Source organism: Entelurus aequoreus, linkage group LG14 (genome assembly GCF_033978785.1).
Source record: "Entelurus aequoreus isolate RoL-2023_Sb linkage group LG14, RoL_Eaeq_v1.1, whole genome shotgun sequence".
NCBI lineage: Eukaryota > Metazoa > Chordata > Actinopteri > Syngnathiformes > Syngnathidae > Entelurus > Entelurus aequoreus.
The window spans coordinates 44,027,061-44,049,937 of record NC_084744.1 but is presented as its reverse complement, the minus strand read 5'-3'; the positions used below and the strand labels follow the sequence as shown (position 1 = coordinate 44,049,937).

General features: G+C 40.6%; 1 protein-coding gene across 1 annotated transcript in view; it reads right to left on the bottom strand.

The window, feature by feature from the left end:
- Window positions 1-850: 850 nt before the first annotated feature.
- Window positions 851-22,877, bottom strand: part of LOC133664290 (WD repeat, SAM and U-box domain-containing protein 1-like) — a 45,655-nt gene continuing 23,628 nt past the window's right edge. Inside the window, exons 9-11 of the mRNA XM_062068800.1 lie at window positions 4,027-4,202; window positions 1,466-1,600; window positions 851-1,389 (exon numbers count right to left, since the gene is read on the bottom strand). Of these exons, the coding sequence (XP_061924784.1) occupies window positions 1,235-1,389; window positions 1,466-1,600; window positions 4,027-4,202 (466 nt within the window). The 3' untranslated portion in view covers window positions 851-1,234. The remainder of the gene's footprint in view (window positions 1,390-1,465; window positions 1,601-4,026; window positions 4,203-22,877) is intronic.

Below are 22,877 nucleotides of genomic sequence, written 5' to 3'. Positions count from 1 at the left end.
GGGTACACCCTGGACAAGTCGCCACCTCATCGCAGGGCCAACACAGATAGACAGACAACATTCACACTCACATTCACACACTAGGGCCAATTTAGTGTTGCCAATCAGGGTTCAATCCAATAATAAGTCCCTTTTATTAAATTAAATTACAACTTTATCCTCCTAATATATCAATATTTTGTGATATTTGTATTATTCCACTCATTTTTGTCACGGCTGGGCGTGCCACTCCGGCTGCAGCAAGCGGCTGCGTTCAATCATAATAATGACAAAATAATATAGTGGATTAGATTTTATATCGCACTTTTCTATTATTAGATACTCAAAGGGCTCACAGAGAAGTGGGAACCCATCATTCATTCACACCTGGTGGTGGTAAGCTACTTTCATAGCCACAGCTGCCCTCGGGTAGACTGATGGAAGCGAGGCTGCCAGTTTGCGCCTACGACCCCTCCGACCACCTATCATTCATTCATTCACCATTGTGAGCGGTATCGGGGGCAAGGGTGAAGTGTCCTGCCCAAGGACACAACGGCAGCGATTTGGATGTCAAGAGGCGGGGAGTGAACCTGCAACCCTCAGGTTTCTGGCACGGCCGCTCTACCCACTATGCCATGCCGCCCCCCAATCATCAGCAGTCAACGCATCTGTCGCTAATGAGAGGACCTGCCTTCTTAAGCCAGAGGAATCTCCTATCCTGGGCCAGAACATAGTTACCTGTTCCTGTACAGTAAGCCGAAGTTCTCCAAGCTATATGCATACTCTCTCTCAGTGTTTCTCCCCTTCCGTGTTGATTGGTCTCGTGTCCCCCTTGTCGTCTTCCAGCATCTTTTCCTCCGTTCCCGCGTTACGAGCTGTGTGTCTCGTCTCCCCGTGTTCCCCTCTGGTTCTCTGGCTGCCCCTTTCGGATCTCGACCTCCCGCCTGGACACGGACTTTGACGCCTGTCTATTGATCTGACTTCCTGCCTGCTCACTGACCTCCGAGCCAGCCTTGCCCCTCTTTGGACTTCCGCCTCTCGCTCAACACTACTGGTAACGCACTACAGTTCATTTTCCACACATAGTCGCACACCACACATATTCTGGATTAGTCACACTGCATTCCCTTGTCTATATATAGTTTTTATTAATACATTTAGAGCTAAACGACGTCTGTGCAGTCTTCCCCTGTACACATGACAATTTTCTTGAATAAATATTATTTCACTATGATCATTTCTTATATGATGAGTGTCAGAGTTGGGCACGCTTCCATCGACTTATGGCCATCTTCAGTGCTCTGTTGGGTGTGAGCAGGGTGGTCTTCAGGAGCAGGTTAGTCATGGGACTGCTTCTTTTCTTTCCTCTCAACCAGCTCTCCATGGACTCTCGCTCATAGGAAAACCCGTCTGTGGATTATTATGATTATTATTATTAATATTATTAGATGTTGGACCACACACAAGTCAGACATGATGTTGTCACCTGCAGCAATGACAGGATCCTTCATCAGCTCTCTGCTGATGGGACACACAAACTCTTCGGGACAGTCGGGGGCGCTCTGCTCCACCTTCAGGGCCTCCACCCTCCCCAGGAGGCGAGCACGGAGGCGGGCGGACTCTAAGAAGACGGCGATACGAGTCAAGTGTCCTGGCTGCTAAGTGCAAAATGTCCTCTCCGTGATCCATCTGCATGTTTCTAACAGTTACAGGTGAGTGCCGACATCTTTTAAAGTTGTACTAAATGAACTCTTTTTGTACTTAGATTACCTTCTTGACTTCATTCTTTTCATACTGAAACTTGCTGCAAAATACCAAAAAACCATTGTACCAAACCCAAAACCAGTGAAGTTGTCACGTTGTGTAAATGGTAAATAAAAACAGAATACAATGATCTGCAAATCCTTTTCAACTTATATTCAATTGAATAGACTGCAAAGACAAGATATTTCATGTTCACACTGAGAAACTTTTTTTTTTGCAAATAATCATTAACTTAGAATTTAATGGCAGCAAAAAAGTTGTCACAGGGGCATTTTTACCACTGTGTTACATGGCCTTTCCTTTTAACAACACTAAGTAAACGTTTGGGAACTGAGGAGACACATTTTTGAAGCTTTTCAGGTGGAATTATTTCCCATTCTTGCTTGATGTACAGCTTAAGTTGTTCAACAGTCCGGGGGTCTCCGTTGTGGTATTTTAGGCTTCATAATGCACCACAAATGTTCAATGGGAGACAGGTCTGGACTACAGGCAGGCCAGTCTAGTACCCGCACTCTTTTACTATGAAGCCACGTTGATGTAACACGTGGCTTGGCATTGTCTTGCTGAAATAAGCAGGGGCGTCCATGGTAACGTTGCTTGGATGGCAACATATGTTGCTCCAAAACCTGTATGTACCTTTCAGCATTAATGGTGCCTTCACAGATGTGTAAATTACCCATGTCTTGGGCACTAATACACCCCCATACCATCACAGATGCTGGCTTTTCAACTTTGCGCCTATAACAATCCGGATGGTTCTTTTCCTCTTTATTCCGGACGACACGACGTCCACAGTTTCCAAAAACCATTTGAAATGTGGACTCGTCAGACCACAGAACACTTTTCCACTTTGTATCAGTCCATCTTAGATGAGCTCGGGCCCAGCGAAGTCGGCTGCATTTCTGGGTGTTGTTGATAAATGGCTTTGGCTTTGCATAGGAGAGTTTTAACTTGCACTTACAGATGTAGCGACCAACTGTAGTTACTGACAGTGGGTTTCTGAAGTGTTCCTGAGCCCATGTGGTGATATCCTTTACACGCTGATGTCGGTTTTTGATGCAGTACAGCCTGAGGGATGGAAGGTCACAGGCTTAGCTGCTTACGTGCAGTGATTTCTCCAGATTCTCTGAACCTTTTGATGATATTACGGACCGTAGATGATGAAATCCCTCAATTCCTTGCAATAGCTGGTTGAGAAATGTTGTTCTTAAACTGTTGGACAATTTTCTCACGCATTTGTTGACAAAGTGGTGACCCTCGCCCCATCCTTGTTTGTGAATGACTGAGCATTTCATGGAAGCTTTCTTTTATACCCAATCATGGCACCCACCTGCTCCCAATTAGCCTGTTCACCTGTGGGATGTTCCAAATAAGTGTTTGATGAGCATTCCTCAACTTTCTCAGTCTTTTTTGCCACTTGTGCCAGCTTTTTTGAAACACGTTGCAGGGATCAAATTCCAAATGAGCTAATATTTGCCAAAAATAACAAAGTTTTCCAGTTGGAACGTTAAATATCTTGTCTTTGCAGTCTATTCAATTGAATATAAGTTGAAAAGGATTTGCAAATCATTGTATTCTGTTTTTATTTACCATTTACACAACGTGACAACTTCACTGGTTTTGGGTTTTGTAAATATGGATTTTTATTTTATAAAGCCAGATGGAATTAGATTTTAGAATACAAAATCTACCAAAGTTAAACCCTCAGACCATGTAGTGTAGTTGGAATGTTTGGCAGATTTTGCTATGCAGTGCTTTTTAAAGTGCAAAGTGGTGTTCAGCTTTACAGATGCCATGTGCGGGTGTTGTGATGACGTCATGTTCTCCCACACACGACGTCGTCATTCGCCAACAAAACCACGACTTAACCTGAGCTGCCTGCACATTTTTTCCCCCCATGACTCTTTGAGGTGTGCTGTGTTCACTTCACTGAGGCATGCAGGGCCTGATGAGGTTGGAGGTTGCCATGACGACCGGCCGCTCTGACAGACAACTGGGCCGACCTTATGGCTGCCAATCATATTGTCACAGGATTACATAAACATAAAAAAAAAGGTCAATCTGATTTGTGATTTGACGTCATTATGGTGTGTGTGTGTGTGTGTGTGTGTGTGTGTGTGTGTGTGTGTGTGTGTGTGTGTGTGTGTGTGTGTGTGTGTGTGTGCGTGCGTGCGTGCGTGTGTGTGTTAGATGAAAGCGGCTTATGTCTTGCCGGCATGTTCGGCATCAAAGAGCAAATCCCAACATATTATTAACGTGCTTTCATGTTCTGCCCTTCCTCACCGATTCCCATCTCCATCATCGTCTCCTTGCTTAGTCGGCTCAGCTGCGCCCCGCCCGTCTTGTTGGCCTGGAAGACCTGGAGAAGATCTTCCAGGCTTTCCTCACGTAGCCAAGCCTGCACGTCCTCCTCGGACCATTCAGGCAGCGGAGGCCTGGAAAACGTGGCCTGCGGCTTACTTCCTGTCAGACGCACACGGGACAGGAAGTGAGTGTCAAAGATCCTCTATGGTCTGCTGTTAACATGATCATCACTGACAGGAGCACTCTGCTGTGAGATGACCTAATCACCAAGTACCAGGTCAGAAAAACCTGGCTCTCCAAGAAACACCATAATGACAACGTTCAAATACAGTAGCGTAGTCTGCGGGCTATAGAGTGTTTTCTACTGGGGCTCCAGTACTCTGGAATGTTCTACCAGTGACAGTTAGAGATGCTACCTCAGTAGAAGCATTAAAGTCCCATCTTAAAACTCATTTGTATACTCTAGCCTTTAAATAGACCCCCCTTTTAGACCAGTTGATCTGCCTCCACTCAAAATGATCTCCTGCTGGCCCCACTATGGACTGGACTCTCACAATATTATGCTAGATCCACTATGGACTGGACTCTCACTATTATGTTAGATCCACTCTGGACTGGACTCTCACACTATTATGTTAGATCCACTATGGACTGGACTCTCACTATTATGTTAGATCCACTATGGACTGGACTCTCACACTATTATGCTAGATCCACTATGGACTGGACTCTCACACTATTGCGCTAGATCCACTATGGACTGGACTCTCACACTATTATGTTAAATCCACTATGGACTGGACTCTCACACTATTATGTTAGATCCACTCTGGACTGGACTCTCACACTATTATGTTAGATCCACTATGGACTGGACTCCCACTATTATGTTAGATCCACTATGGACTGGACTCTCACTATTATGTTAGATCCACTATGGACTGGACTCTCACAATATTATATTAGATCCACTATGGACTGGACTCTCACACTAGTATGTTAGATCCACTATGGCAGGGACAACAATTTTAAAAAAAAAAAAACTTTTTTTTTTTTAAATTAAATCTACATAGAAAAAACACAAGATACACTTTCAATCAGTGCATCAACCCAAACAACCTCCCCCATGCACACTCGTCCACACCCACTCACACAAAAGGGGTTATTTCTTTCTGCTACCAATATTCTGGTTCTCACAACATAGACAACACATCTGCAAGGGACACAGTCCCTGAAGCACACATAATTGTATAGGCTGCTGGTCCACTAACATTTTCATTAATTACTATTTTTTATGTAATTATTTTTATATTGTTTTACTTTCTTTTTTTTCCAAGAAAATGTTTTTTATTTATTTATCTTATTTTATTTTATTTTTTAAAAAAGGGCCTTCTCTTCAACAGACCAGGTTGTCAATGAAATTAGATTTGTTTAAAGGGTTTTTAAAACCAGGTCCAGTCCAGATAATGTCCAAGTCGGACTCAGCAACACACACCTCCATTCATGTACACAGAAAAAAATTAGGGAAAACAACAGATTGCATATAATTTATAAACAAAATTACATTTTCAAAATAAGCATTTATGTACAGTCCAGATTATGTCCAGGTCACTCAAATTAGGGAACACAACAACAGATATCATATAATCTATAAACATAATTATACTTTCAAAATAAGCCTTTGAGGACTTCTCATCTTTTTTTTAATGTTTTTTGGCATCATTATCGTTTTCAACCATGTAACTTTCTAAAATTAGAAAATACTGAATAAATGTTTTAAAGAAAGTAATACTAAGTGAATATCTGTTTTTGGCCTTAAAAATAAACATTTTACCGAGTACTATAATTAAATTGACTAAATCATGATTGTCAATGAACTCTCCTAAAATAACAGAAACCACATTAAGCTTCATAAACAAACCAATCCTTAAACACATTGTTTCAACTTCCACCCAAAACAAAGACACAATATGACAATACCAAAACAAATGCAGGGTGGATTCAGACTCCTGACAACAAAATCGGCAATCATCTGACTCTGTCATATTCCATAATTTTAACATTTTCCCTGTGGGTAAGAAGTTATAAATAATTTTAATTTGAAAATAACGATTTGGCACATCGATAGTGGTTTTATAGATTAGTTTGAATATGGCATCCCATGGCAACGGGCAGTCAAAAAAGTCCTCCCATTTTCCATTTGTGTTGTATGAGGCAGCCTTCAAAGATTTCTTTATTAAATAAAAATGATATATTTTTCTATTTATTTTAGTTCCTTTTTGCCAACTAGAATTTCTTATTAGAGGTTTACAAACTAATAATTTAGTAGTTCCATAATTAATTATTTGTTTCCATCTTTTCCCAATTACTCCAGTTAGTTGATAAAATGAAAAGCTTGAGCAAGCATCACCATACATAGCTCTAAATTCATCATACTTCATAATTTTACCATTCTCATTGATAATATCATTGACAAAAATGATTCCACTTTCAAACATATTTTTCCAAAAGAAAGGCTTTCCATCTATTACAATATTAGAGTTCATCCATATTAACTGCTGCAAAATATCGTCTCTTTTTTCTGGCACATAAAATTGAAAACACCACTATGAGTGGATTGTTTCCTTTATGAACCCCGCCATGTTTCCCAGCAGACTCTCTGGGAGGGGATCACTTGTAAAAAAGGATACAATTTCTTTTGATACAGTACATGTATTTTGTCCAACAGGACATTTGTGTACCACTCAATGTTTAAATACATCTTTGGAACAATTGATGCTTTTAAAGACAGACACATAGCTTCAAGGTTGAGAAGTTTCAGGCCCCCATATTCATACTCTTTGTACAAAACCTTTCTTTTAATCTTTTCTGGTTTGCCGTTCCAGACAAAATCGAAGACCCTCCGCTCATAAATCTTAAAAAAGTTTTGTGATGGAGCTGGTAATGACAAAAACTAATAAATAAATTGAGGAATAATTAACGAGTTGGCAATAGACATTTTACCATACAAGGTTAGGGATTTCCCTTTCCATAATTGCATAATTTTGTCCAGCTTTCTTAGTCGATTATCATAATTTACTGAGCCTAGATCTTCCAGATGTTCTGGGACAACAACACCAAGTATGTTAACTGGTCCATCTGTCCACAAAACAGGCACTTTGCATTCCATTCGAAAGGACGTTCCCTTTAGATTTACGATCCTTAACATTTTACATTTATCATAATTAAGCTTAAGGCCAGATTGCTGTGAAAATATGTCCAAAAGATTAAGAAGGTTCCGCAAACAATGAGGAAAAATCTTATCTTTGTGAATCAGCCTTTTCTGACATGAACTTCATCAAGAACAAACACAGAACACGCCTCACTGATGCACATCTGCAAGACTCACTCAGAGTTGCAGTGTCAAGTTACACACCAGAGTACAACACACTAGTTAACAGCATGCAATGCCAGGCTTCCCACTAACTGACAAAGAAACAGATAACAGATTTGGTGTCCAGTTCAAAGTGTGACATGATTTAAAAATTTGAGAGTTTACTTTTGTATTTTACATGAGTTATTATTTGTACAAACATGGTGCAAAGTAATTCATGATTTGTTAAAAAATGTTAGTGGCTAGCTAGTTAAAATGGGATATTGTGATTTCACAAGACTGTCTTAGAAGTGATCATTTAAAAATGTTCAATTTGAAAAATGTGCACTTAGAGAAAATATAAAAATAAAGTGTTGCATAATGATATTTATCTGTTTCTATATATATTTATTGTGAGAAATCATTAAGATGATCAGTGTTTCCACAAAGATAAATATCATTAATTATTAATAATAACAGAGTTAAAGGTAAATTGAGCAAATTGGCTACTTCCGGCAATTTATTTAAGTGTGTATCTAACTGGTAGCCCTTCGCATTAATCAGTACCCAAGAAGTAGCCCTTGGTTTCAAAAAGGTTGGTGACCCCTGCACTATGGACTGGACTCTCACTATTATGCTAGATCCACTGTGGACTGGACTCTCACAATATTATGCTAGATCCACTATGGACTGGACTCTCACTATTATGCTAGATCCACTATGGATTGGACTCTCACAATATTATTCTAGATCTACTATGGACTGGACTTTCACACTATTATGTTAGATCCACTATGGACTGGACTCTCACAATATTATGTTAGATCCACTATGGACTGGACTCTCACTATTATGTTAGATCCACTATGGACTGGACTCTCACAATATTATTCTAGATCTACTATGGACTGGACTCTCACACTATTATGTTAGATCCACTATGGACTGGACTCTCAAAATATTATGTTAGATCCACTATGGACTGGACTCTCACACTATTATGCTGGATCCACTATGGACTGGACTCTCACAAAATTATGCTAGATCCACTATGGACTGGACTCTCACTATTATGCTAGATCCACTATGGATTGGACTCTCACAATATTATTCTAGATCTACTATGGACTGGACTCTCACACTATTATGTTAGATCCACTATGGACTGGACTCTCAAAATATTATGTTAGATCCACTATGGACTGGACTCTCACACTATTATGCTGGATCCACTATGGACTGGACTCTCACAATATTATGCTAGATCCACTATGGACTGGACTCTCACTATTATGCTAGATCCACTATGGATTGGACTCTCACAATATTATTCTAGATCTACTATGGACTGGACTCTCACACTATTATGTTAGATCCACTATGGACTGGACTCTCAAAATATTATGTTAGATCCACTATGGACTGGACTCTCACACTATTATGCTAGATCCACTATGGACTGGACTCTCACACTAGTATGTTAGATCCACTATGGACTGGACTCTCACTATTATGCTAGATCCACTATGGACTGGACTCTCACAATATTATGCTGAATCCACTATGGACTGGACTCTCACTATTATGCTAGATCCACTATGGACTGGACTCTCACAATATTATTCTAGATCTACTATGGACTGGACTCTCACACTATTATGTTAGATCCACTATGGACTGGACTCTCACACTATTATGCTAGATCCACTATGGACTGGACTCTCACACTAGTATGTTAGATCCACTATGGACTGGACTCTCACTATTATGCTAGATCCACTATGGACTGGACTCTCACACTATTATGTTAGATCCACTATGGACTGGACTCTCACTATTGTGCTAGATCCACTATGGACTGGACTCTCACACTATTATGTTAAATCCACTATGGACTGGACTCTCACACTATTATGTTAGATCCACTATGGACTGGACTCTCACACTATTATGTTAGATCCACTATGGACTGGACTCTCACACTATTATGTTAGATCCACTATGGACTGGACTCTCACACTATTATGTTAGATCCACTATGGACTGGACTCTCACAATATTATGCTAGATCCACTATGGACTGGACTCTCACACTATTATGTTAGATCCACTATGGACTGGACTCTCACACTATTATGTTAGATCCACTATGGACTGGACTCTCACACTATTATGTTAAATCCACTATGGACTGGACTCTCACACTATTATGTTAGATCCAATATGGACTGGACTCTCACACTATTATGTTAGATCCACTATGGACTGGACTCTCACACTATTATGTTGGATCCACTATGGACTGGACTCTCACTATTATGTTAGATCCACTATGGACTGGACTCTCACTATTATGTTAGATCCACTATGGACTGGACTCTCACACTATTATGTTAGATCCACTCTGGACTGGACTCTCACACTATTATGTTAGATCCACTATGGACTGGACTCTCACTATTGTGCTAGATCCACTATGGACTGGACTCTCACTATTATGTTAGATCCACTATGGACTGGACTCTCACTATTATGCTAGATCCACTATGGACTGGACTCTCACAATATTATGTTAGATCCACTATGGACTGGACTCTCACTATTATGCTAGATCCACTATGGATTGGACTCTCACAATATTATTCTAGAAGATCTACTATGGACTGGACTCTCACACTATTATGTTAGATCCACTATGGACTCGACTCTCACAATATTATGTTAGATCCACAATGGACTGGACTCTCACACTATTATGCTAAATCCACTATGGACTGGACTCTCACACTATTATGTTAGATCCACTATGGACTGGACTCTCACACTATTATGTTAGATCCACTATGGACTGGACTCTCACACTATTATGTTAGATCCACTATGGACTGGACTCTCACACTATTATGTTAGATCCACTATGGACTGGACTCTCACACTATTATGTTAGATCCACTATGGACTGGACTCACACTATTATGTTGGATCCACTATGGACTGGACTCTCACTATTATGTTAGATCCACTATGGACTGGACTCTCACACTATTATGTTAGATCCACTATGGACTGGACTCACACTATTATGTTAGATCCACTATGGACTGGACTCTCACTGTATGTTAGATCCACTATGAACTGGACTCTCACACTATTATGTTAGATCCACTATGGACTGGACTCTCACACAATTATGTTAGATCCACTCTGGACTGGACTCTCACACTATTATGTTAGATCCACTATGGACTGGACTCTCACTATTGTGCTAGATCCACTATGGACTGGACTCTCACTATTATGCTAGATCCACTATGGACTGGACTCTCACTATTATGCTAGATCCACTATGGACTGGACTCTCACAATATTATGTTAGATCCACTATGGACTGGACTCTCACTATTATGCTAGATCCACTATGGATTGGACTCTCACAATATTATTCTAGATCTACTATGGACTGGACTCTCACACTATTATGTTAGATCCACTATGGACTGGACTCTCACAATATTATGTTAGATCCACAATGGACTGGACTCTCACACTATTATGCTAGATCCACTATGGACTGGACTCTCACACTAGTATGTTAGATCCACTATGGACTGGACTCTCACAATTATGCTAGATCCACTATGGACTGGACTCTCACAATATTATGCTAGATCCACTATGGACTGGACTCTCACAATATTATTCTAGATCTACTATGGACTGGACTCTCACACTATTATGTTAGATCCACTATGGACTGGACTCTCACACTATTATGTTAGATCCACTATGGACTGGACTCTCACACTATTATGTTAGATCCACTATGGACTGGACTCTCACACTATTATGTTAGATCCACTATGGACTGGACTCTCACACTATTATGTTAAATCCACTATGGACTGGACTCTCACACTATTATGTTAGATCCACTATGGACTGGACTCTCACACTATTATGTTAGATCCACTATGGACTGGACTCTCACACTATTATGTTAGATCCACTATGGACTGGACTCTCACACTATTATGTTAGATCCACTATGGACTGGACTCTCACAATATTATGCTAGATCCACTATGGACTGGACTCTCACACTATTATGTTAGATCCACTATGGACTGGACTCTCACACTATTATGTTAGATCCACTATGGACTGGACTCTCACACTATTATGTTAAATCCACTATGGACTGGACTCTCACACTATTATGTTAGATCCAATATGGACTGGACTCTCACACTATTATGTTAGATCCACTATGGACTGGACTCTCACACTATTATGTTGGATCCACTATGGACTGGACTCTCACTATTATGTTAGATCCACTATGGACTGGACTCTCGCTATTATGTTAGATCCACTATGGACTGGACTCTCACACTATTATGTTAGATCCACTATGGACTGGACTCTCACTATTATGTTAGATCCACTATGGACTGGACTCTCACACAATTATGTTAGATCCACTCTGGACTGGACTCTCACACTATTATGTTAGATCCACTATGGACTGGACTCTCACTATTGTGCTAGATCCACTATGGACTGGACTCTCACTATTATGTTAGATCCACTATGGACTGGACTCTCACTATTATGCTAGATCCACTATGGACTGGACTCTCACAATATTATGTTAGATCCACTATGGACTGGACTCTCACTATTATGCTAGATCCACTATGGATTGGACTCTCACAATATTATTCTAGAAGATCTACTATGGACTGGACTCTCACACTATTATGTTAGATCCACTATGGACTGGACTCTCACAATATTATGTTAGATCCACAATGGACTGGACTCTCACACTATTATGCTAAATCCACTATGGACTGGACTCTCACACTATTATGTTAGATCCACTATGGACTGGACTCTCACACTATTATGTTAGATCCACTATGGACTGGACTCTCACACTATTATGTTAGATCCACTATGGACTGGACTCTCACACTATTATGTTAGATCCACTATGGACTGGACTCTCACACTATTATGTTAGATCCACTATGGACTGGACTCACACTATTATGTTAGATCCACTATGGACTGGACTCTCACTATTATGTTAGATCCACTATGGACTGGACTCTCACACTATTATGTTAGATCCACTATGGACTGGACTCACACTATTATGTTAGATCCACTATGGACTGGACTCTCACTATATGTTAGATCCACTATGAACTGGACTCTCACACTATTATGTTAGATCCACTATGGACTGGACTCTCACACAATTATGTTAGATCCACTCTGGACTGGACTCTCACACTATTATGTTAGATCCACTATGGACTGGACTCTCACTATTGTGCTAGATCCACTATGGACTGGACTCTCACTATTATGCTAGATCCACTATGGACTGGACTCTCACTATTATGCTAGATCCACTATGGACTGGACTCTCACAATATTATGTTAGATCCACTATGGACTGGACTCTCACTATTATGCTAGATCCACTATGGATTGGACTCTCACAATATTATTCTAGATCTACTATGGACTGGACTCTCACACTATTATGTTAGATCCACTATGGACTGGACTCTCACAATATTATGTTAGATCCACAATGGACTGGACTCTCACACTATTATGCTAGATCCACTATGGACTGGACTCTCACACTAGTATGTTAGATCCACTATGGACTGGACTCTCACAATTATGCTAGATCCACTATGGACTGGACTCTCACAATATTATGCTAGATCCACTATGGACTGGACTCTCACAATATTATTCTAGATCTACTATGGACTGGACTCTCACACTATTATGTTAGATCCACTATGGACTGGACTCTCACACTATTATGTTAGATCCACTATGGACTGGACTCTCACACTATTATGTTAGATCCACTATGGACTGGACTCTCACACTATTATGTTAGATCCACTATGGACTGGACTCTCACACTATTATGTTAAATCCACTATGGACTGGACTCTCACACTATTATGTTAGATCCACTATGGACTGGACTCTCACACTATTATGTTAGATCCACTATGGACTGGACTCTCACACTATTATGTTAGATCCACTATGGACTGGACTCTCACACTATTATGTTAGATCCACTATGGACTGGACTCTCACAATATTATGCTAGATCCACTATGGACTGGACTCTCACACTATTATGTTAGATCCACTATGGACTGGACTCTCACACTATTATGTTAGATCCACTATGGACTGGACTCTCACACTATTATGTTAAATCCACTATGGACTGGACTCTCACACTATTATGTTAGATCCAATATGGACTGGACTCTCACACTATTATGTTAGATCCACTATGGACTGGACTCTCACACTATTATGTTGGATCCACTATGGACTGGACTCTCACTATTATGTTAGATCCACTATGGACTGGACTCTCGCTATTATGTTAGATCCACTATGGACTGGACTCTCACACTATTATGTTAGATCCACTATGGACTGGACTCTCACTATTATGTTAGATCCACTATGGACTGGACTCTCACACAATTATGTTAGATCCACTCTGGACTGGACTCTCACACTATTATGTTAGATCCACTATGGACTGGACTCTCACTATTGTGCTAGATCCACTATGGACTGGACTCTCACTATTATGTTAGATCCACTATGGACTGGACTCTCACTATTATGCTAGATCCACTATGGACTGGACTCTCACAATATTATGTTAGATCCACTATGGACTGGACTCTCACTATTATGCTAGATCCACTATGGATTGGACTCTCACAATATTATTCTAGAAGATCTACTATGGACTGGACTCTCACACTATTATGTTAGATCCACTATGGACTGGACTCTCACAATATTATGTTAGATCCACAATGGACTGGACTCTCACACTATTATGCTAAATCCACTATGGACTGGACTCTCACACTATTATGTTAGATCCACTATGGACTGGACTCTCACACTATTATGTTAGATCCACTATGGACTGGACTCTCACACTATTATGTTAGATCCACTATGGACTGGACTCTCACACTATTATGTTAGATCCACTATGGACTGGACTCTCACACTATTATGTTAGATCCACTATGGACTGGACTCACACTATTATGTTAGATCCACTATGGACTGGACTCTCACTATTATGTTAGATCCACTATGGACTGGACTCTCACACTATTATGTTAGATCCACTATGGACTGGACTCACACTATTATGTTAGATCCACTATGGACTGGACTCTCACTATATGTTAGATCCACTATGAACTGGACTCTCACACTATTATGTTAGATCCACTATGGACTGGACTCTCACACAATTATGTTAGATCCACTCTGGACTGGACTCTCACACTATTATGTTAGATCCACTATGGACTGGACTCTCACTATTGTGCTAGATCCACTATGGACTGGACTCTCACTATTATGCTAGATCCACTATGGACTGGACTCTCACTATTATGCTAGATCCACTATGGACTGGACTCTCACAATATTATGTTAGATCCACTATGGACTGGACTCTCACTATTATGCTAGATCCACTATGGATTGGACTCTCACAATATTATTCTAGATCTACTATGGACTGGACTCTCACACTATTATGTTAGATCCACTATGGACTGGACTCTCACACTATTATGCTAGATCCACTATGGACTGGACTCTCACTATTATGTTAGATCCACTATGGACTGGACTCTCACACTATTATGTTAGATCCACTATGGACTGGACTCACACTATTATGTTAGATCCACTATGGACTGGACTCTCACTATATGTTAGATCCACTATGAACTGGACTCTCACACTATTATGTTAGATCCACTATGGACTGGACTCTCACACAATTATGTTAGATCCACTCTGGACTGGACTCTCACACTATTATGTTAGATCCACTATGGACTGGACTCTCACTATTGTGCTAGATCCACTATGGACTGGACTCTCACTATTATGCTAGATCCACTATGGACTGGACTCTCACTATTATGCTAGATCCACTATGGACTGGACTCTCACAATATTATGTTAGATCCACTATGGACTGGACTCTCACTATTATGCTAGATCCACTATGGATTGGACTCTCACAATATTATTCTAGATCTACTATGGACTGGACTCTCACACTATTATGTTAGATCCACTATGGACTGGACTCTCACAATATTATGTTAGATCCACAATGGACTGGACTCTCACACTATTATGCTAGATCCACTATGGACTGGACTCTCACACTAGTATGTTAGATCCACTATGGACTGGACTCTCACAATTATGCTAGATCCACTATGGACTGGACTCTCACAATATTATGCTAGATCCACTATGGACTGGACTCTCACAATATTATTCTAGATCTACTATGGACTGGACTCTCACACTATTATGTTAGATCCACTATGGACTGGACTCTCACACTATTATGTTAGATCCACTATGGACTGGACTCTCACAATATTATGTTAGATCCACTATGGACTGGACTCTCACACTATTATGTTAGATCCACTATGGACTGGACTCTCACTATTATGCTAGATCCACTATGGACTGGACTCTCACACTATTATGTTATATCCACTATGGACTGGACTCTCACAATATTATGTTAGATCCACTATGGACTGGACTCTCACACTATTATGTTAGATCCACTATGGACTGGACTCTCACTATTATGTTAGATCCACTATGGACTGGACTCTCACAATATTATGTTAGATCCACTATGGACTGGACTCTCACACTATTATGTTAGATCCACTATGGACTGGACTCTCACTATTATGTTAGATCCACTATGGACTGGACTCTCACAATATTATGTTAGATCCACTATGGACTGGACTCTCACACTATTATGTTAGATCCACTATGGACTGGACTCTCACTATTATGTTAGATCCACTATGGACTGGACTCTCACACTATTATGTTAGATCCACTATGGACTGGACTCTCACAATATTATGTTAGATCCACTATGGACTGGACTCTCACACTATTATGTTAGATCCACTATGGACTGGACTCTCACACTATTATGTTAGATCCACTATGGACTGCACTCTCACACTATTATGTTAGATCCACTATGGACTGGACTCTCACTATTATGTTAGATCCACTATGGACTGGACTCACACTATTATGTTAGATCCACTATGGACTGGACTCTCACACTATTATGTTAGATCCACTATGGACTGGACTCTCACACTATTATGTTAGATCCACTATGGACTGGACTCTCTCACTATTATGTTAGATCCACTATGGACTGGACTCACACTATTATGTTAGATCCACTATGGACTGGACTCTCACACTATTATGTTAGATCCACTATGGACTGGACTCTCACACTATTATGTTAGATCCACTATGGACTGGACTCTCTCACTATTATGTTAGATCCACTATTAGGGATGATGCTCGAAACCGGTTTTCCCGGTTGTTTGATAAGAAAAGGACACAGTCCTCGGACTCGAATCCCTTTTTGAGAACCGGTACCCGTTATCGAGACCACTATAGTAAAGAAAAAGAGTTGTTTCTTTATTCGAATCCCTGGGAACAAATCCCGTCCCGACAAAAAATGCCCCGTGAGACATCACAAGAAATGACGTCACGTAGCTCAGTCATTTGTCACGGTGGGGTGCAGCGTTCGTTCTCCCTGGAGGCAAAACTGACGGTTCCGGACGAAAGCATGCAGGTAGGAGATTATTTATTTCTCATAAATCATACACATTACGAAACAAAAAGAAAGCGTGCCGTTCGCACGAGAAGCTAAAGCAAAAACTTACTTAGCACAGGAATACTAGAAGCTAAGGTAACTTTAGCACAGGAATCATGAGCTGGAAAACCAGAATGCCAACGTAACTGTTGCAAATGCAAGCAATGAAGCCACGACGAGTGACCGGAAAAGGCAGGCTTAAATAGAGTCTCTGATGAGCAACAGGTGCGCATACAAGGCAGGTGAAAATCATAAGTAACCATGGTGACTAAAACAAACCCCCGAAGTGCACAAAACAACTAAGGAAGTCCAAAACTAACAGAACATAACTAAACAAAACAGGATCCGACCACGGATCATGACATCATTAGGCATCACTAGTGCTTTCTTTATTTCTTTAGTTTATTTGGAACATGAACACAATTACAGTATAATACATCACAGTTTCATATCATTTCACTTTACAGGAGTAGGAAGAAGTAAAGCTTATTTAATCCTACCCCTTTCCCACTTCATAGCGTTTACAAATATATACATCATTTACTGACCTTTTTATAATAAAATATCTGTAAATTAGTAAATACAACAGTTTTGTAATATGTAATTAATTAATTCAGTCATTATTAATATACTGAGATGAAGAATATCTTATTTTCAATTAGGTTGAAAGTATTTCTCATAATTCTTCTTCTTTGTACCTTGTAAGCACTATTCATTTGAACAACCTCTTAAACTGGATCATATCAGTACAATGTTGAACTTCTTTACTTAATCCATTCCATCATTTAATTCCACATCATTTTAGCTGTTTGCAATTTTACCAAATCATCGAACTTTAATATTTTTGACTCAATAAATAAAGTGTTTGTATGTTCTCTATATCCAACATTATGTATCGGTCTAATTGATCTTTTTTGTAACACGGTTAATGAATGTAGCGCACATTTGTAGTTATTTCCCCACATTTCTGCACAATAACTCAGATATGGTAATACCATAGTAGCGAGCAGTAGAGAATGTCAAGTGATTTGTTAAACCAAATATTGCGTGTTTTTTTTCCATATACAACAACCTATCTGGACTCGATAAGAATCGGTTTGATAAGAGGATTTGATAATAGGCTCAAACTCGATAATTTCTTATCAAACATCATCCCTATCCACTATGGACTGGACTTTCACACTATTATGTTAGATCCACTATGGACTGGACTTTCACACTATTATGTTAGATCCACTATGGACTGGACTCTCACAATATTATGATAGATCCACTATGGACTGGACTCACAATATTATGTTAGATCCACTATGGACTGGACTCTCACACTATTATGTTAGATCCACTATGGACTGGACTCTCACACTATTATGCTAGATCCACTATGGACTGGACTTTCACACTATTATGTTAGATCCACTATGGACTGGACTCTCACAATATTATGATAGATCCACTATGGACTGGACTCACAATATTATGTTAGATCCACTATGGACTGGACTCTCACACTATTATGTTAGATCCACTATGGACTGGACTCTCACACTATTATGTTAGATCCACTATGGACTGGACTCTCACACTATTATGTTAGATCCACTATGGACTGGACTCTCACAATATTATGATAGATCCACTATGGACTGGACTCTCACAATATTATGTTAGATCCACTATGGACTGGACTCTCACAGTATTATGTTAGATCCACTATGGACTGGACTCTCACTATTATGTTAGATCCACTATGGACTGGACTCTCACAATATTATGATAGATCCACTATGGACTGGACTCACAATATTATGTTAGATCCACTATGGACTGGACTCTCACACTATTATGTTAGATCCACTATGGACTGGACTCTCACACTATTATGTTAGATCCACTATGGACTGGACTCTCACACTATTATGTTAGATCCACTATGGACTGGACTCTCACAATATTATGATAGATCCACTATGGACTGGACTCTCACAATATTATGTTAGATCCACTATGGACTGGACTCTCACAGTATTATGTTAGATCCACTATGGACTGGACTCTCACTATTATGTTAGATCCACTATGGACTGGACTCTCACACTATTATGTTAGATCCACTATGGACTGGACTCTCACAATATTATGATAGATCCACTATGGACTGGACTCACAATATTATGTTAGATCCACTATGGACTGGACTCTCACACTATTATGTTAGATCCACTATGGACTGGACTCTCACTATTCTGTTAGATCCACTATGGACTGGACTCTCACAATATTATGTTAGATCCACTATGGACTGGACTCTCACACTATTATGTTAGATCCACTATGGACTGGACTCTCACTATTATGTTAGATCCACTATGGACTGGACTCTCACAATATTATGTTAGATCCACTATGGACTGGACTCTCACACTATTATGTTAGTTCCACTATGGACTGGACTCTCACAATATTATGATAGATCCACTATGGACTGGACTCTCACTATTATGTTAGATCCACTATGGACTGGACTCTCACAATATTATGATAGATCCACTATGGACTGGACTCTCACTATTATGTTAGATCCACTATGGACTGGACTCTCACAATATTATGTTAGATCCACTATGGACTGGACTCTCACAGTATTATGTTAGTTCCACTATGGACTGGACTCTCACAATATTATGATAGATCCACTATGGACTGGACTCACAATATTATGTTAGATCCACTATGGACTGGACTCTCACGCTATCATGTGAGGAGACCCCCCGCAACCGGACGGGAAGACCGCCCCCGCCCCACCGGCAACAGGGCCCCCACGAGCCCCCCCCCCCACCCCCACCCCCGGAGAGCGCGGCAAGGCCAGCCCACGGCCACCCCACCCAAGCCGGCCGCCACAGGACCACCCAGCACGGGGCCACAGGAACCACCCAGCCCACCCGCAGGGACCCCAACGATGGAGATGGAACAACCAGCAACCGCCCCGCCGAGTCCCCCCCCTGAGTTAGGGGAATAAATAAATAAAATAAATAAATACATAATAATAATAATAATAATAATAATAATAATATTAATAAAATATATATTTTTTAAAAATAAGAATAAATAAATAATTAAATCTATTTATATAAAAAAATAAAAAATAAAAATAAATAAATAAATAAATAAATAAAAAATAAAAAAAATAATTAAAAGAAGATCACAGACATGCTGACACACAAGGTCGCTACCCCAACAACTGGCCGACTCGCAGCACCTCGGAATACCCTGCAGCACCAAGCCACCACAGTAGACGCAGGGACCAGACCCAGCAGGCCCCAACCAAGACGGGCACCCGGAAGGGATGGACGGCGGGACCCAGTAGCCTGAGGCGCCGACCCCCACCCGACAGGCAGGCCCAGAACGTACCCCCAGAAATATACATACATATATATATACATACACATAAACATACACATGTACACATACACACACATACACATGCATACACATACACATATATATACATACATACATACATACATACACACACACACATACACATACATATACACAGTTTGTCAGCCCCGACAACCACCAGTCACAACATCAGCCACCCCCCTGCACCAGACCCAGCAGCCACGGGCGCCCACACCACAAACAAACGGCAGCAGAAACAGCAGCCACAACACCCCCAGACAGCCAGCACCACCCAATCAAATCAAAGCGATCAAAAAAAAAACGCGACCGGCAACCACACGCCAACAGGATCACAGAGACCAGCCAGCGCCAGCCCGCCAGCAAGCCCAAACGCCAACACGCAAACAAGAGACACCCCCCCCCCACCCCACCAAAAGACCCGACCACCCCAACCAAAACCCGCACAAACACACCACCGCCCAAACAACCGAGACACAGTATCCAGACCAGACACGGGCGCCGCGCCGCCACCACATCAAGTCGCCAACAGAGACCCCACAGCGCAAGGTCGGGCCACACGGGCACGGACCCCACCCAACAGGAAGCGAGACCCGCGCGACGCCACACACAAATAAATAATAAGATTAAACAAAAATAACAATAATTTAAAAAAAATAATAATAATAATAAAATGAAATACAAATTAAATTAAAAATAACAAATACAAATAATTAAATAAAATAAAGTAAGTAAATAATAAAAATTATTTAAAAAAAAAAAAAAAAAATCCACTATGGACTGGACTCTCACTATTATGTTAGATCCACTATGGACTGGACTCTCACACTATTATGTTAGATCCACTATGGACTGGACTCACAATATTATGTTAGATCCACTATGGACTGGACTCACACTATTATGCTAGATCCACTATGGACTGGACTCTCACTATTATGTTAGATCCACTATGGACTGGACTCTCACACTATTATGTTATATCCACTATGGACTGGACTCCCACAATATTATGTTAGATCCACTATGGACTGGACTCACAATATTATGTTAGATCCACTATGGACTGGACTCTCGCATTATTGACTAGATAGTGGTTCTAATAGTTGGTTAATATTCAAGGGACAAAATGTAAATGGTGTATTGTTGGCGCTTTTTGAACGGTTATTCATCGGATTTTATGGGCGGAATAGTGGAGCTCCCATTTGCTACACTGTAAGCAGTTTTTTTTACACACAGTTGAACGGTAACACTGTGTTTGAATATTTAATTAAGTGACTCTTTGGCGTACCACTAGATGGAGCCTGCGTACCACTAATGGTATGCATACCCAGGGCCGTCATATAGGGGGCCCCCAGTAGTCTCTATGACAAAATGATTATGCATACAATGAACTAATACAAGTTCATACCAATGAATCCAAATTAAAACAAAGCCACAAGTCATTCAATATTATAATTGTATTAATTACAATAACCTTTGTGTTTAACTTTGTGTTTCCATGAGTTCCCGGCAAGAGGACAAAAGCAGTCTTTGATCTTACCAAGCAAAAGGCTTGTAAAACTCCACTGTGTAGGATGGGAAGCGACATGAAGGTGTCGGTTTCTTTGATCAATTGTAATCCACAGGAAGATCTTGTCTTGACCCGAGATCTACAAAGCGGGGAGGAAGCAGGACCTGACGCAAGCTCCAGGCATCTTTTCTTTGAACAGTTTTGTGACCAAGGGCGACGGCTGTTTACGACCCCCTCTCCCCTTAGAAGCAGCTGTTGCCATGTAATCAGGGGAAAGTCCAAATAAAAGAGGAGGCGTGCAACCATTTTGCCAGAGCGTGGTGGAAGACTGTACAAAGAGTACAGCCCAGACGTTTCTCCTCTTTGAGCCAAATTGAATCCTGTCTCTGTTTAATTCCTTGCTTCTTGTCTGTTTAATAGATGTCATCAGTGTTTGAACCTGACATAAATGTAAACAATGACAACATGAAGGAAGTAGTTGAAAGCTTTAATCATTGGAGGAAAGGATTCCAGACCTAGTTTCAGTTGAGGACTTCAATGACACCATAAATAGAAATCTATGCCCCTCATGAAAGTGACACAAGAAGAAATAATTAAAGCCGTGGAAAAAGCAAATCCAAGACCTTGTGACCTCTGTCACTTCACTTCTGGTTGTGTTTCCATGTTTGGTGTTTGTTTCCTGTTATTTTTGTTCCCCTATCCTGCACGTCGCCCTGAGCGCTCGTTTCCCTCACCTGTGCCTGATTGGCAGCCTGGCACACCTG